General features: G+C 28.7%; 1 protein-coding gene across 4 annotated transcripts in view; it reads left to right on the forward strand.

Moving 5' to 3' along the window:
* The window catches only part of Cask (peripheral plasma membrane protein CASK), a 192,181-nt gene that overhangs the window by 152,574 nt on the left and 20,489 nt on the right, over positions 1-19,118 (forward strand). For 2 of the 4 annotated variants that reach the window (XM_083092112.1, XM_083092115.1), the window contains 3 exons: positions 13,281-13,469; positions 14,135-14,299; positions 14,593-14,667. In XM_083092112.1, the coding sequence (XP_082948238.1) occupies positions 13,281-13,469; positions 14,135-14,299; positions 14,593-14,667 (429 nt within the window). The remainder of the gene's footprint in view (positions 1-13,280; positions 13,470-14,134; positions 14,300-14,592; positions 14,668-19,118) is intronic. The other 2 variants (XM_083092113.1, XM_083092114.1) reach the window with 1 other exon arrangement.

Raw genomic sequence — 19,118 nt, forward strand, 5'->3', positions numbered from 1 at the left:
AAATCTGCGTAAAACACTACTGCTTCGGGTAAAATTATGCAACTGGAAACGGATTAATATATCGAGAGTAATAGCGGATTTTGCAAAGAAATAAATAAATAAGATAGAAAAATAAAATCAATTAAAAAAACTTAATAAACAATTTTAGAAGTTATTAATAAAAAATAAATATTTGTAATATAATATTAAATATATCGACCAAATATCAATTATTAATGACCAGCATATAAGTTTCGATATATTATGTGTGTTGAGAATATTTTTCTTTTTATATTTTATATTTATCAATAATCTAAAAATAATACTTTATGTTTGTAAATTATTGATAAATAGCTGTATATGAGATTAATATTGAATTACTATGATAAAATCGAACATCAACGCAATAGTTCAGTACAAGCAATGGAGCTATGTTTAACTTTTCAAATTTGGAAATGCAAGATGGCGTTATCCAACGTTCGCGCCAATATCAATGTAATTGTTTACTGAGATAGATCAAATATTGGATCGTGTATATCAAACTTATCCAACTCGATAGAGATAACCTAAGAATGACTATAGCAATTTTCTGCATCTTGCGTAGTTCTCTGCTAGTAGAAAATTGCGAAAGTTATCGGGATAATTTTAAAATGTACAGACATTGTTTGCGAGTAGAATTGTAAATAATACGGATTGTAAATAATACTTTCCTGCTCTCTATGTCGTTACCAACGCGGCAACTCGCCCTCGCTTGCAATTTCGTATATTATCTCATTGTTTCGGTAACTCCTGCGAGGAAAAACCAACGGTGCCCGCAAGGAAGTTTTCACTAGCGACTCGCTGTCAACGCGAATAGAAAAGTTTTGTTTTCACGGTAAATACATGAGCAAAGTTTCATCTAATTGGTTAAGTCGTTAAGGTCACGAGTAGAATCAATAGTGACAAAACTTGGGCGCTATAAGCGGCGCAAATAGCCAATTCTCGACGAAAGAAACATGCAATTGTAATAAAATGACAATTCGAAAATGTATTGTGCTACCAATACACATACACAGACGGCGGTACAAGAGATATATGAATATGGAGTAGTGTATTGCCATTTACTTATGATTACAAATTATTGCTCTATACTTGAACAATTAGAGTAATCTTAGTTAACGTATCTGTCGATGGTAGTTTCGAGCGAGTTTAACAAATGGCCAATCGCCTTACTTTTTTATTTATTTGTTATATATTGTTCAGAAGATTACAATAATCTATCTATTGAAAAATGTGAAACAAAAGATCCGTATATTCAATATAATTTAAAAGAGATTACACAATAAATATAAGATTATAAATAAAATTATACATATATTCTGTATATGAACATTAGTTATTGCCAGATTAATAAGCGACATGATTTGTAAAATTACACATCTCCAACATCATTTGATTAAATTTTTCCTCATATACAATCCAGCTACTATATTGCTAATTAATATCGGACACGGATCGAGCTTTATATAGTTCAACAGAGAAATGTTATTCACTCTACTACACGTTAACAAGTTCGTTTATTGAATTGGTAATGCATTTTACACATTATTTTCAGATTCTAATTACACGTATCACTGGGACATTATTGGAGTGAATTGATTGTAATTTCCAGATACAATGCAGTTTACAGTTTCAGTAACCATTGCAAGATAGACACTAGTAATATTTTCTCTGTAATATTTTCTCTGATCTATATTTACACTTTGTGACTCTTTGTATTTACGGATTTGCTGATGCATACTACTTTGTAATGATATCGCCTGTCATCCAACATTGAATGCACCAATTAACTGCAGACTGCTACGGTAGAAAAAATAATCAACCAATTAATCTTAACAATTATTTCATTTATCTTTTATTGAACGTTATATATACTTATTCTTTCCATATTCTTTATTATTTTACATTAATTTTTTACATTTTAATAAAATCAACTTTGAGTGTATTTTTTTTTTTTAAATTATCTGTATATTTTCTATTTCAAGCAACTTATTAATAATTAATAAAGAAAAAATCAAGACATTTTCTATTTTAGTGATAGGAGCGAAAAGTATTAAAATACAACGTATACGAAGTTAATAAATCTATGTACAATATAAAGTATATAAATCTTTACATAATAAAGCTAGCCAATTTTTGTATCTTCTAATAAATGTATAACAGCATAATATATAGTTTATAAACATTAAGATTTATTAGTCTTTATAGAAATATTATAATAATTTTTACTTTTAGCTGTTGTACTTCATTCAAGAATTATATTCTCATACATCAATAATTACCATGATATTTTCGATACTTTCTAAGCCATAAAAATTTACAAACATCATAAATTTCAGCATATACAACTTCATTTAACGACATAATAAATAACATTTTACATGCAATGGTAATAATATTACCATAGCATTTAAATCGTCTTAAGAAGCCGGCAATGAACGTATTATTGTTGCATGCGATGTAAAATTGTAGTATTTTTACGAAACGAATAGATTTATTATTGATATAAATTATACGCTATTTAACTATTCATTTTCTCATTTTAAAGGTATATTTTATTAATTCATAAACCATTTTTGAATCCCTCTTTTAAACATATATTTTAGATATATCTTTTAAACATATATTTTAGATATATTATTTTAACATATTATATATGCTTAAACTAATTTTGCCTAGTAATATAAAAATTTTTTATTAGTCCAAGATTTGTAATTATTATTGTAAATTGTTTTACTAGTTACATCACTTTAATCATTGGTAGAAAAATTCATTATTTTATCGCTAATAAATTTGCTAAAATACATAATATATTAACTTATAATATAATTTATTAATTTTATTTGAAATATTATTTATAATCCAACTAATAATATATTCAGATTTTCTATTAATATAAAAATACCTTGAACGAAATATGTAGAAGTAGACCGAGATTCTTAAATAATCCGCTTAATTGTACATGCATTTCGCGAAGCGGCCATTAATTTAAAACACTTTTTAAGTATGTGCGCGAGTCTCACTCTCGACTTTTAATTTTCACAATGATATTTCAACATTCGTGCGATCGTTATAGTTTGTCACACAAACTCGAAAATAGGATACAGGAAATGATATACTCTCATACATGGTTTGCTTTGAATGGCCCGTGCGATACAAGTTTATTGAAAGCCGGAAGTTGATCCACTATGGCGAATGTAGTCCTCGCCTCAGCGAAGAGAACGCCTTGTTTGGTGCCATACGTGTATCTACTTCCACTTTGCATCGTGTGAGATTCCTTAGTGTTGACGTACTATTTATGTTTCGCGCACTTTTTCCGTATAAAATACATTGTAAACGTTAGAGACCACGATTTCCATCAGTTTCTATCACATAAAGTATATCATGTGATCGCTCTTCACACCGCTTAGAATTCACTATGTAAAATAATATTATTTACGAGCGGTTTACGTCTCTTATATTCCTTTCATTCTTTTTCTCACTCTTTCTTCCTCTCTCCCTTTCTTTTACAAGGTGTTTCTTGTCTAATATTAGTTTATTATCTTTCTTGTTTAATGTATTATCTTTCTTGTTTCTTGTTTAATATTAGTTTATTATTTTTCTTTAAAAATAAAATTAAGATGTATATAAATTTTTCGATTTTTTAAAATTATATTTTTTACATTACTATATTTATTTTAGGGTTTTGGATAATGTTTATGAATGACTATTATGAGGATTTGTATTTCAACAGATATTTAATTAAAGTTTGCGCCAGAATATTTAATATTAAAAATTAAATATTTAATATTAAATCCTGTAAAATAGAAGAAACGATCTTTCATAAAATTTTTATTAAAGAAATGATTTTATCAATTTTAATCTCTTTTAATCTCTTATTTACCAAAATGATAATGATAGAAATTCTCGGTTTTATATAGATGATAGTATAAATGATGATAGTATAAATTTACGAATGACAAATTTGTAAATATTTAGGGTGACATAACTTGATGAAGAATGGTTAGAAAAATGTCAAAAAATGGAACAACGTTTTGCATGGCACGTATATTTGCGAGTTTCATACCTCATATTCATCGTATATATGCATAACCATGTTACATAACTCGTATACTATGTACCTAGAGAATATATTTCTGAGTGCGCAAAACAAAACGGAAGTCAGCTACGCAGTGCATTATGTCGTTCGTGATGCACCTGCGTCGTTGCGTTGTACGAGAATGGCACTTCCGCTCTATCATTCGATCCTTCCATGTCCTTCCCCTTCGAAATATCCCAGGAATTCCGTTACGAATTTCGGTATTCGACTACGATTGTAAAGATAGCTTTATAGTGCCGTTATAATTAATTTCATGATTTCTCTGATTTATGTACATATCTACTACCTCTGTTTTAATAATATCTTTCGAATTTCTCGCCGTCATGTTCAGATTTTTCCGTAATGAATTATATGAAAAATTTTACAAGCTGTTATTTCAAGATGTATACTAATTGGCGGTCGGATTTATATCGAATAAGCTGCGCTTGAGAATTTAATTCCGCGCTTCAACAGTATTTTGTAACTGATGAAATTCGCAACGGGGCTGGATAGTAATATAGTAAATCTTTTTGCGAGATATAACTATTTCACACAATGAATATCAATAATTATTTTATAGATATATATTTTCAGCGAATATTGTAAAAAGAAATACTTATACTTATAAATTTAACAAATTATATATTTAAACAAATAATTTTCTTATATAATCTCATTTTTTATAAACTATACAGAAAATAATTTAATATATTTTATAGAATAAATACGCATAACACACAATTTGATACTATTAAAAAGCTCATTTATATATATGTATATGTAATTTTATATTATTATAAAGAGAGCGCAGCAGATTTTTCATTAGTAACATTTCAAAGCGTATAGCTAAAAAGATTCTCAAAATAAAAAATTTCTTTAAAAAAATATCAAAGATATATATTATTAAATGTCAAATTACAAGACGTAATTATGTCTCTCATTTGCTTAACATTATTTATCTTTAAGATAACAATATATTTCACATTAATATGAATATTGATTTTATTATTCCTTATGATCAAACTAAACTAAATTTGTTGATAAGTCATTTGCACTAATATTTATTAAATAATATTTATTGTTAATTTGTGCATCATTATATATTTTATATTTGCAATATATAATAGAGTCGGAATTAATATTAAAATGTAAACTAAATGTATTATTTATTCAATATAATAAGACTAGATAATTTTTTTAGATGTATAACTAGTCCATAACGTGTATTTCACTTCTGAATAATATATTAATCATATTCGCTAAATTGATTCAAATATTGTATTATATGTAATATCAATTATGTATGTAAAAATAATAATAATTTCATGTAATTGTGCGGGCAGATTTGTCACATGAATTTATAGACTGATATGGAAACAAACATGTGTGAAAGAAACATAAATCTGATTTAAACAATAATAACAATAAATAAAACTAATTTTTGCACTTAAAAATTTATAATATCTTTGAATATTCTCTTTTATGTGAAAGTTATAACTATAGATAACATCCTTTGATTTTATTTTCGCTTTATCTAAACCATAAATATTTTCTCAACGTGATCCGTAGAGAACAAATATCAATACGTTTATCGGATACGGTAAATATACGGGAACGCGCGTGTGTTTCATTATCGATTGCATTCTAAGGCGGAATAATGTTTTCACGAACAATAAATTATTTAACAACGCCGGTTCATTAGCAAGTACTTAAAAATGCTGGAGCCAAAGTTCGGCCCTCGCCTTCGGTGGTATATAACGCCTATATTCTTTCTGCCGCTGACAGAGAAATTAAGTAGGGCGTGGGGAAAAAAAGTTAATAAATGGTCACGCAAGGCTCAGTCAGAGCTGGACGAATATAAAGCAGGATGGCGTTACTAGATTGCAAATCAACGTTATGTACTTCATATATTGCATTCTCTTGAGAAACAAATTCAGTTGTTGACAGTGCGACCGTTGACAGTTCAATTATTAAGTATAATGGGAATTTTATCGTCCTTCTAGCTTTGCAAATGAAGAGATTTTTATGGCACGTTATATATATCATCGTAACCATTCATTAGTTTACATCTCGGAATAATAACGATAATCGATATATATGAGCTTTTGGTATTCATTTATTTTCAAATATGTTTGAAGAATGTTTGTCATTCAACAGAAAAATTAGAGAGACCAATAAAAGAATTTAATTAATATAAATTGTGATATATTATACATAAATATATATTCATGTTTAATATAAACATATATAAATTAAATCGGTATTTCTCATCTGCTAAATATGAATGAAATTGCGTAAATATTAAATCAAAATTTTTAATCAAACTTTATACATGTAGCTAATATATAGTATGCACACAAGAGTCCCTGTTTGTTTTCGTTCTGCGAGTTGTTATTACGATCTTCTTTTTGCTTCAAAATAAGATAAATATATTCCAACATCGCTTTACTTTGTACGATCGAAGTGCGAAGTCGAGGAAGGCGCCATATATGTTCATGCGCGAGGCGATAATTCGTCGCGTTCCAAGCACATTTAACGGCGGAGAGATCCGGAGTCGATTCTCCAGAATAAATCACCAAAAACCAATGGGTGTTGGCAGTCCAAATCGCGTTCATTCGTCACAATCGACAGAGACCGGCGCTATTTTCACGAATATGTCGATCTCCGCCCCATCGTAAGCGAGTTCCTACTTTGCATGCTCCTTTTATGATTTATGAAAAATGCATCGAAAAATGTGTTTTTCGTATGTCTTCTATACAATTATTATACATCTTTAATTACAATTATTCTTTTGTAAACAAGAAAAGTTGTACAGCTTAAAAAATATCATAAAGATGCTTTCGGCATTTGTAATGACTGTAAGAATAATCCAATATAGTCATCGAACATATCCATATTATTACAATATAATAAACGACCAAAGGGACTAATGTTGTAACAATCGCTTCGGGGTACACCCTTGTACTCAGTGATTGGGTCTCGACAACAGGGACCATTTGTGTGTTAATTGGCAGGTACTATATAGTCAACAATTCTCTCTTTCTCTCTCTTCCTCTCTCTCTCCATAGACATATAATTGAAAATGATGTATAATCCCATAGGAATATTTCATAAAGCATTAATTCAGTAAATATTCTATATCCTCGTTGTTTAAACATATTTATCTAATATTGATCTCGCGATTCTAAATATAATTACTTTTACGTATAAAACTAAAAAAACGTATGAAACTAAAAAAAATGTAACATTTCATCAATCTATATTCCATTTACATTTCAGTATCATTTATTTTTCCTAATCGGGTTTGTGCATATGCAATAGTTTATTAAAGTAAATATCACAAAATTGTTTTTGACGAAGAATAAGACAAATCTGATAAATATTAGGTCATGCACAATGTATATTTGCAGCGTTGAATTATTGATGTTATGAATATGTCAACGTTGAATTAAAGATTATTTTTTGCAGATTCATGCAACTGTAATATTTTAAACAATCATTTTATTCTTTTTTTTACAGTTTTCTTTTATTATTTTTTCACCAACGAATACATATTTAACACAGCAAAAATCTGGAAACTATAAAATTTTTTTAGTACGTGTACGTAGATATGAAGTTAAAACTTAAAAACCGTATTTTTGAGATATACATATGCACTACTGCATAAAAAGTCATACAATATTAGGTCTTTCAAAATTATTGCATATTTTTTTCATTCTCTTTGAGCAATTTAAGATCGATCTTTTCTTAAAGTTTGATTAAATATTTTCTGACATAACTTTCTATAAGTTATTATATTATAATATTGAATATCTTTATATTGTAAAATTAACATTCATTAAATTCCATTTCAATCATAATTTAAAATTATAATATATGAAGTGTAATACTTTTTTATTTAGAAATTAATTCCTCTCCGTTAGAATTATTATTTTAAATTATTTTAAATTATTTGATTTCAAATTTATAAATATTACAATCAATTAAAGTAATAAGTAATAAAGTAACTTATCTTTTTTAACATTTCTATTAAAATGATGACTTTAAAAGATATATTTAAAAAATTCACGAAAATTAGAGTGTCTTAGGCAATTTTAGGATTATTTTATATATATTTTAATAATTCTCTAATCTAAAATGATTTCTCAGACAGCAGATTTACGTATAATTGAATTTTAATTTGCCTTTGAAGGAAAGAGAAGTATCCTTGCAGGAATAACCGCAGATATTCAGTCGCTAAATGATAACTGAATCGGATTTTCGAATCTCACGATTAAGTTAGTTCCTTCGTCGATTTAGCATTTTCTTTTTAACGTATTTTTCAAAGAAAAGTTATTTTATATCTGAAAGAGAGAGACACATATCTCTCATGCATTACAGATTAATTATACACGACAATTGATATCAATGGCACATATAGCTGACAAACACATCGAACGAATTTTATTAGCCCAATATTATTTAACAACACCCATTCCATTTGTTCAACCTTGGCACAAGAAGAATGATTATAAATTTTAACACGAAGCTTATATGCACCACAATTGAAGCAACCCACAATCGCGGTTTACCGCATCCAACCCTTTCTCCCCTTTCCATTCCTCTTGATATTGCTGGCCGATGAATTGGCTTCCGGAGTACGAATGATGCCAGAGCCACGGATACATCGCACTTCAATTTGCATGGAGTAATATTATTTTATCCTCAAATCCGAGGACCAGTTTGCATATGCTTGTGCGCGAACGCATATTAATATCTAAAATAAAGTTGCACAACACTATCGCTATTATCAAATAAAAATCAAAACTTTTTGATATGTGGGATATCTATATCTCTAAATTTCTTTTTTCGTTTAAATGTGTGAAAATAATATAAATAATATAAATAATAAAATATAGTATAAAAGATAGTAAATATATATTATTATTATTTTTCACAATTCATGCGTTGTTAATTAATTTATTTTTAAACTTTAATTACACATATACAATTCTCTAATATATAAAATAATTGACAAGCATTTTCACAGATTTTGCGATTTTGATATTTTTCTCTTATTACGCAGGATATCTTATTTTGTATGCTGCCATTTTATGTGTCAAAATCGCAACAGCTGTACATTTTGTTAGATACCTCCAAGTGTCTGCTAAAGCTGTGTAACTGTAACGGAATTATACAATATTATGCATTACGTCGTTCGAAAATTATGATAATGAGACATTTCCCAAGTGAAAACATTTCAAGTGCGCAATTTCAACGTACTTATGCATGAATATATAATGGTTTCTTTGACGCGTGTATTGTCGAGAATTCTTGAAAAAAAAAATTCCATAAAGAATTCCATTCTATAAAGAAGAATGATATTGAGGTGTGTATGGTAATTACATTAAATTATACAATATATTTTTCAATTCTAATAGATCTCTGAGAAAAAGAAACTTTAATGGACATTGCTGCCCTCTCTCTGACAGCTGCATGGCTGTGCTTAATTAATGAATATCCAATGGCGCTAATGTAATTAACGGCATTTGATTAACGGCATTGCGAACAAATACTATCTAAATAACCTCCACGACTGTTTTCGTCTTTCTTGAATTAGCTATATAATTTACTTTGACCAAATGGTTCAATAAATGGACAAGAATACAATACTCGTATAATCGTATTAAGATTAATTCATTATTTATGCTTTATAACAGTCTTATCTTTTTTGTCAACGATCTTACTCTCTCAAATTTTCTCAAATCATCTCTCTCAAATCATCAATTAATAGCTGCAAAACCTAGAATTCTTATTTGAGTTACATTGAAAATCAATTTAAAAATGTTTTAAATATAATTTAAAGCATATTTGCAGATATTTTTCCTGCCTAAAACGCGGCTTATATGCATTCATATTATAGCAAATTATTTGTCTTTGAATTTATCATCTTTCTTTATGTTTCGTTCTATTTACAGTATATTTGAAATATATTTTTCCATGTGTGATTTGCATACAAAGTAGACGCGCGAGAAAGGAGAAATAGAGACGTGTCATTGCTATCAACTGGGTCGCAGGTGACGAGTTTGGCCGCGTTTCAGGTGAGCGAGTACTGTCCTTGGACAAAGTGCTCGTATACAGGGTGACCCATTTTAACTTAGGCAGCCAAATAACTCGAAAAATAAGCAAGATAGAGAAAAATGTTTTAGACAAAAGTTGTATGGTTTCGAGGGGGCCATAAGATGGTATCATTGGTTTGACCTTGAAGAGTCATTTGAAGGTCACGTGAAGGTCACTTCAATTTTTTTAAATGGAATACCCTATATATTTTTGTACATTCTTGTAGCTTATTTCGAGAGCTTTCCAAAACACTATAATTAAGTACCTTTCCGTTAAGTACTTTTTGAGTTATGATGCTTGAAATAATTTCTTAATTTTACATAAACCGTAAAATATCTTGTAAAATATTCATTTTTCGATTATCTTACCTTAATACTTTTATGTACAAAATAATGAGAGGAATCAATTGTTGTAAAGAAAACACATAGTTGTTTTTAAGAAAAAATATGGAATTGTTAATTGCAAATTACATATTTTTTCTTCGAAACAACTATGTGTTTTCTTTACACCAATTGATTCCTCTCATTATTTTGTACATAAAACTATTAAGGTAAGATAATCGAAAAATGAATATTTTACAAGATATTTTACGGTTTATGTAAAATTAAGAAATTATTTCAAGCATCATAACTCAAAAAGTACTTAACGGAAAGGTACTTAATTATAGTGTTTTGGAAAGCTCTCGAAATAAGCTACAAGAATCTACAAAAATATATAGGGTATTCCATTTAAAAAAATTGAAGTGACCTTCACGTGACCTTCAAATGACTCTTCAAGGTCAAACCAATGATACCATCTTATGGCTCCCTCGAAACCATACAACTTTTGTCTAAAACATTTTTCTCTATCTTGCTTATTTTTCGAGTTATTTGGCTGCCTAAGTTAAAATGGGTCACCCTGTATATAACCCCTTCGAGGATCCTTTACATCCATGAATAAAGTGTTCCCATGATTCTATACGAAGATCACGTGTGGCAATATACGCTTGTTTATTTTATGCATATTGAAGTCTATTTTGCACGAATTGACAGAGATCAATGCAGAAAATATGTTTTCAAATTGAATTAAAATAAGATGAGAGATATATTTAAACGCGATTGCTCTTTTTTATTGAATACTATCTTAAGCATGAAAGTTTTTGTAGGAGTTTAAATCTTGGTAGAGAAGCGAGATTAACTGCGACAGAGGATTATGCAAACATGTAATTCAACGTATCAAAGCAACATACAATTCTCAAACCAGAGTTCGCAGCGCAAGCAAGTCAAATTCGCGAGAGACAATTTTGGAGATCGTAACAGATTAAGCTTTAAACTTGATCGGCCGACTAGAACTTCCTATTCAAATACTGTTATTGAGCTACAAGCGCAGTTACGATCGTTGTAGTAACATATAGCGCGAAGCTGTTGCTAAAGTTTTAGTAAATAATAAGTTTAGTAAATATTGAGATTAATATTTGATCTTCTCAAAGCTATTTCCGATATTAGAAGACAGATTTGACTATATGATAATCCGTCTTACACAATATATCTATTTTACACACGATAAGCAAAATTTAAAGTGCTCATAATCTGCCACATTGGCATACAATCATAATTTTATTAAGATTTAGTTTACAATTAGTTATCTTAATTTTTTATATTATTAATTACATATATACTTACTCTCTTTTTTATATTACTTTAAAAAATGACATCTTTAGAATCGAAAATTTTATTTACGTTTTAAACATAAAAAGACAACGTTTACTAGTATGCAACTACTAAATAAACTAAAGTTTGAATTAAGGTGATGAAAAAAGTTTTAGTGATTACTTCTCAATATTAATTAATGTCAAGTATTATCTACCATTTTTTACAACTTCGTGGAAATTTATTACGTATTCAACGTACAGTTGACGTAAACATCATAAATTTTATAGAATACTTTCATAGAGCACTTTTCTTCTACCCAGTTATTTGTATGTATACCAAGTGTATACGTATCTCTCTTTTCTATTATAAGATATTTCTATCTAATAACTTCAATAAAGAGCTGTCAAATTATAAGTGATAATTATAAGATTGTATATGTCTCTTCGTTAATGTAATATACGTGTGTAATAGATCTTTGGGAAGATATTATCTTTTATAACTATAATACATCACTATATTACGAAAATATAGATAATGTACATATGTGTATTATCAATAAAATATTTTTGGCAATGAAAAAAATAAAATATGCGACAAACATGATGTTTATAAGTACATTTATTAATATGCATTTTGTAAAGTAGAATGCGATCATTTATTTGTTTATCAACCATCCCGTTATTAAAATCAAAATTTACATTTGAATTTTAATGAAAGTCGATAATTTAAATGTAAATTAAACTGCATATTTTACGCTCTTGCAGTTTGATAGAAACGCTTGCAGTTTGATAGAAACGCTTGCATTTACACATATCACTACTTATGCGATATGCATTTTCCATATGAAAAATATTGCGTGTGTTATAATAAGACATCACATTTTTCATGTAATATGTATGAATAATTGTCAAAAAATGAGAGATAATTGCATGTTATATAAAGTTATATGATATATTATTTTCTTAAAAAGTATATAACTTTTTATTTAATGTATTCACTGTGTATGCAAAACAATGTTTTTTGCACGTTGTGTACACGATATGACCATACAACTTGGAAAAAAACAATGTTTTTTTATCGATAACGAGATTCGATATTCATATTTAGATCACGTTCTGAATACAAGACTGAATCAGCAATCAAAATTTGATTGTTTGCTTCCTTTTTTCACAATGGGAATCATCATTTTATTTATGAAACAGCTAAAAAGTAAACTATATAACTAACGAATTCAAAACTCTTTTTACAAGTGAAACATATTTGTACATGACAAAAATATTTTCCATTATCATAATAACTATTATAATAAAAAGGTGACATAATTTATCAAATATGGAAAGTAGATTTCTAGTGTACGTTTCTCTGGTAATGGCAAATTTACTATGTGTTTTGCTACATGAAAGATAGTGACGTTCGTAGTTTAATTTGCAATTTTGCTTTGCGACCTGTTTCAGGCACTCTTACAAGCGCACGATGTTGCCGGCCACGAGGTCTACGGCGAGGAAGCCACCAGAGTAACACCACCACCGCTTCTCACGTATTTGAATGGTGGCGATGACCTCGAAGGACAAAACGGCGATTTAGACGAGAAAATCACTCGCGTCAGACTAGTGCAGTTTCAGAAGAACACGGATGAGCCGATGGTGAGTGGCACTTCAAAGCACCTGTAATTGCGGAAACGTGCCTTTTCGACAGTAGGAGACGACGTTTTAAACCGGCATTGAATTTTATATAACACTATATAAAATTTACTTACAATCTCTTCCTCTCTCTTTCTCTCTTTCTTTTTCTGTGTGTGTGTGTATCTATAACATGATTTTTGTGTGAAACGAAATCAATATCAATATACACACACACACACACACACACATACATACATGTATATAATATGTACTTGTTAAAGAAAAGCGTATATTTATTTAAATATATTTTTTCAGCGAAAATGTAAGAATAAAATATACAGACTTTGGGAAATATTGAAATAAAATGTGTCATATTAAAAGATTTATGTCGCAAATATTATTTCATATTATATAGGACAAATAAAGGAAAAATAATAGAGTATTCGCAATATCTCATATTTTAAACATGATAAGTACTAAACTTTTATGTGCGATATAAAACAACTGGATTTTATCATGAAATTTTAATTTTAAATTTGCGTAATCATTTACTACATGTGCGGCTTAATGCAGCATTAACATTCAGAAACACGTTATCGCAAAAAAATTTGGAATATCTGATTATCGCTAACGTGCTCTGCATTCACCATTTTTTATTTATTTCGCTTTGTTTTGTCACTTTTTAGGGAATTACACTAAAAATGAACGAGGACGGACAATGCTTTGTTGCGCGAATTATGCATGGTGGGATGATCCATAGACAAGCCACTCTTCACGTTGGTGACGAGATCAGAGAGATCAATGGTATACCAGTTCAGAATCAATCCGTTAATGCCTTGCAAAAGATTCTGGTAAGTATCATCATAAAATTATCTTCTCAATCACGAATGGAAAATATTTAAAAAAATATAAAACTCTTTTCTATAAATTATTCCTTTGAAAGAAGACATAACTGATACAAATTTTAATTGTAAGCTTAGTAAAAGTTACACTTTGAACATATCATTTATTATAAAATATATTGGTTTTTTCTTTATCCGCTAAAGTAAATCTCAAGATTGTACTCATTTTTTTATATAAAAAATTCATTTTACTTTCTCATAGATATAATATCTAAAGAATCGATCTCTTTCGACTGTTACAGCGGGAGGCACGAGGATCTGTAACTTTCAAGATCGTGCCGTCGTACAGGAGCGCGCCGCCCCCCTGCGAGGTACAAGTAAGACCCAACACCCAAACCCATTCCCAAAACACTATCGCGTCTAGTAAGCCCGCATCATCCGCAACCTCCATGGGCGTCAGCTCTGGAGGTGGTGCGAACAAATCCGGGAAACCGGTGAAAACCTCTGCAGCTACCACGAGCAAAGAGAAGACGTCTAAGGCGTCGAAATCTTCCAAGTCTAAGAGCGCTTCCTCGTCTACCGAGAGCACGCCTAGACGTCGCTTAAACCCACTATCAGCCCTACGATCGCGAAAGTCTTAAAACGTTCAATTTTTTAGCTTACCTGATTAGATCGCGCATTCATAGAATCACCAAAAATACATCCGTTTTTAGACATAATTGTGATGGATTTTCGGGGATAAATTTATGCCTTCTTCCAATGACACTATTGAATTTATCGAGCAAAGTTGATTTACGAACCTGAGCCTTATAGAGTAGGTGGCTTGTAGACCTAACAAATAATTATGCATGTAGATAATTAGGCTTTTTTCCAATACGCTTTTTTAGTGAATATATTAATTATATAATAATTTCGTGAATTTCTGTATTATTATTGTGATATTTTAGAGTCATTCAAATGACTTCAATGATAAATATGCAATGATAAATATTACAAGTTTAATTTATACATTTAAAGTAAATATGTTTAATCCAAATATTTATTTATTTATTTATTTGTGTTTATTATTCACTAATTTAGTTTGTGAGAGATTATTTATACAAGCAAATTTTTAATTTTATTCTTAAATACTATTTATATAAATTGATAAATAAATTATTAACAAATTATAATTCTTCAAATATATCCACTATAAAATCAAACTTAGTTAAGCATTAATATTATATTTTGCATGTTATTATTGATTACAACCTGGGGACATGTTTCGAAGCGTGATCTATCAATCGCTTAAATAGTTTGTCTTAGTTTCTCTTACGATCTTCTGATCTAACAAGAGAAACTTTAGAAGTCCTGATAGAGCTTATAATAATAAACAACTAATAATTTCCGCTACATTATACATGCAAATTATTACAGGTAATTATACATGAAGGAAAATTCAAGAACCTAATTCGATTAGATGATTCAAACTTCACACGACTAGCTTTTGTAATGAAATATCGCTCCATATTTCGCTTGATAGTTCATTCAAGTTAGATTCGTATTCTACGTAATACGAAATACTTCGAAGAACCTGCGCAAAGTGCGAGAAGTCTCTGCCTATTATCCGTTCCGCGATTAGGAAAGTTTTGAGTCCGATAACGAACAGAGGGATATGCGATTAGTTTCTCAATAGTTTGTAGTTTGTATACAGTTTCCTGCGTAATTCCATCCAAGATAGACCACAGAGTTTACAAGAAATTTGCGGGAGGAGACAGTTAACAGTGTCCATTTTAGATAATCACATATGAAATTCGCTATTAGAAAAAAAATTTTCGATTTTCGATGTAATTGGTAATAATAAAAAATAATGTATCAACACAGATATTTATATGGAAGATTTAGAATTATTTTAGAAGCTCTCATTAATAAATTTGTGATTTTTCTTTAACCGGAATTAATCAAAATTCATGTGAACTTTGTATAAGTAATATAATAATATTACAAAGAATAATTAAGTGAAATATATTCTCTCGATATGGTTTATTATATATATTCGTAAAATATATTCTCTTGACATGTCTTAATATACAGTCATATACAATATTATTCCTAATTAATATATATATATAACACATATATAAAATGAGCCTAAGAATAAGAATATTAATTAATATTCTTTGATTTTAATATCAATTTTTAATAATTAGATTTAATAGTTACATTAATAGATACATTTAATTCTTATATTACTATACAAATACTTTTACTACATTGTATCTTCGCACAGAACAAAAGTATATCAGTAAAGTATGTATGATTTAGATGCGTGTGTCAAAATTCTTTTAAATTTTTAAGCATATAACAGGAATATTTACTTATCTCTGTCCTAAGTTATCTCGGAAATCTGAGGTAACTTTGGACATAGTTTCACTATTAATCTTCGTTAACATTGACGGTAGGAACGAAAACTGATATCCGGCGGTTTATATGCGCCAGGTTACGCGCAATATTCTCGAATAGTTGGATATATTCGGCGACAAATTTTGCTATAGTTCAACGGTCAGGTATATTTAAAGTTTCAGTAATTTGTGCACGAGTTCTATCCAAAGGAGTAAGTTCTTAAAGAATGAAACGTTAAATTCTTAGAGTAAACGAGAACTTTCCTTTCTCTAATTTATGAGTGTTTGCGTTTTGAACAATTACAATGACTCTGAATACATATATATAAATATAACAGAATTTATAAATTTTTATTTTTCTTTCTTTTTGGATCATAGTACAGTTATTGAATGCAGGTAAACTTCATTTCATAACAGCTTTCACAATGTCAACAAATTGGTTTTGGTAGAACAATTTTACATTTTTGATTTACAACACAATCAAGCAAAATCGGATAAAAATGTTATAAACTGATTTGTTTACAGTGGAACTAATTTAAACGACACTTTTTCAAAAATTCGTTTGTCGACTGACAGTTTCAAAAATTTAAAAGTGAATGATTGTTTAGTGTTTGATGATTTGTATTATACTCGAATTTTATTTGTTTATACTTGTATATTAAAAGCAATTTCATTTTTCATATGTAATTATATATACAGGGTGTTACAAAAAATTATATATACAGGGTGTTACAAAAAATTATATATTTTGAGAGCGTACATTTAAAAAAAATGAATCAAAATAAGAAAGAAAATTTAATTCCTTTTTATAACATCCTGTATATATAACAATATATTAAAATTTTATGTTAAAACATTTTATATTAAAATATTTTATAACTAAAAAATTTATACAGGATTTTTTATTTTAATTATTTTTTTATTATTTTTACGTTAAGTTATTATTTATAAGTAATCAATTATTTTTATTTTCAAACTATTATATTTTTATTTTCAAATATATATTGAATAATTTATTTGAATTATCTGAAAATATAGACATATTAATATAAAAATAAATATGTAATAAGACTATTTCTCGTCTACTTAATAATGTTTAAAATTCTCAGAAGACAATGAGATTTTTAACAAATTTTTATTTTAATATTGATTTATAAATCGATAAAAAAACAATTCTTTATGATATTTTACGAAATTTTTAAAATAAAAATATAAATACTAAATTTCTTGAGAACTAGTTAATATGTATTTAATATGAGATTTATGCACTTGATAATTTATAAAATAATGATATATTTTTGAGATTTCTTATGAGATTATTATTTTAAACGTTCATTCAATCAGCAAATTTTTCACTCAGCTGTTTTTATAAAACTGGCAATTACTGGAAATGTTTAAACAGATACTTTGCTTGTTTTCACGTTCCATTAATTACTTCAAAATAGGATTCCAAGCAATAGCGCAAAATGTGCGTAATTGGCAATAGTGGAAGTAAAATCGGAATCACATTGCGTAACAATTTTGATGTTAAATCAACGTACTCGTGTTAAGCCAAACCATTGCACAAATTATGGTCCATTCTTTAAGAATTATACGGTACATTAAAATAATGCGTAAAATGCTGTTCAGTGTGATCAATATTTGCAGAGGTTTTCACCAGAGTTATACCCGTATGAGAGACACATATATATGCATAACAATATATAAAATAATATTCTTTTTAATCAATTCTTTACTATTTTATAAAAGAAGACTTTAGATATAACTAATACTGCTTGACGTACCGAGAAATACTAACATTAATTACACTCACTTGCAATGATCGTCTTTATAGCGGAAAATATTATTTTCTATTCTTTTACACATATATCTTGCCGCGTCTTTCTCAGTACGCAAGCAGTGCTACATAAGACAAAGATTTCTTTCAGCATAACGCCAAATCCAATAAAATTAAATTGAGAGAACAGTTTTTTCCCGGATCAGGATTTTATTAGGTACAGCTGCTTTTATGTTGTTGCAAATTTAATTTTAAACACAGTACACGTGAAATGAGTGCTTCTTCAATCAATCTGCGAGATTGATGAGACACTTGACTACTAGAAACTAAATGATTTTATGTTTGCAATATTTGCAATGTCCTTGCAATATTTTCATAGCTGACAATTCTGCGTGTCGAGAGTTCGTGTCTCGAGCACGTTGTACATAATTTAACTTCATGAACTTGTCAAAGGTCCGTACAATATGCAGTTACATGTACAGCTCTTTAAATGGATGTACAATACACCCTTCTTCGCGTGTTCACATGTACAAAGAATGTTCGCCTTCAAATTGCTTATCCCAAACTGCATTGCGATGTAGATAATGGACGTCCTACGATTGTTGCAATTGTACGGCAACAGGACATACGCTCTAATCTCGCATGATATATAATATTCTCTTTTTTCTAG

The sequence above is a fragment of the Camponotus vicinus genome, unplaced genomic scaffold, assembly GCF_025532165.1.
Source record: "Camponotus vicinus isolate PSW18456_S1 unplaced genomic scaffold, iyCamVici1.0 SCAF_2, whole genome shotgun sequence".
NCBI classification, from domain to species: Eukaryota; Metazoa; Arthropoda; class Insecta; order Hymenoptera; family Formicidae; genus Camponotus; species Camponotus vicinus.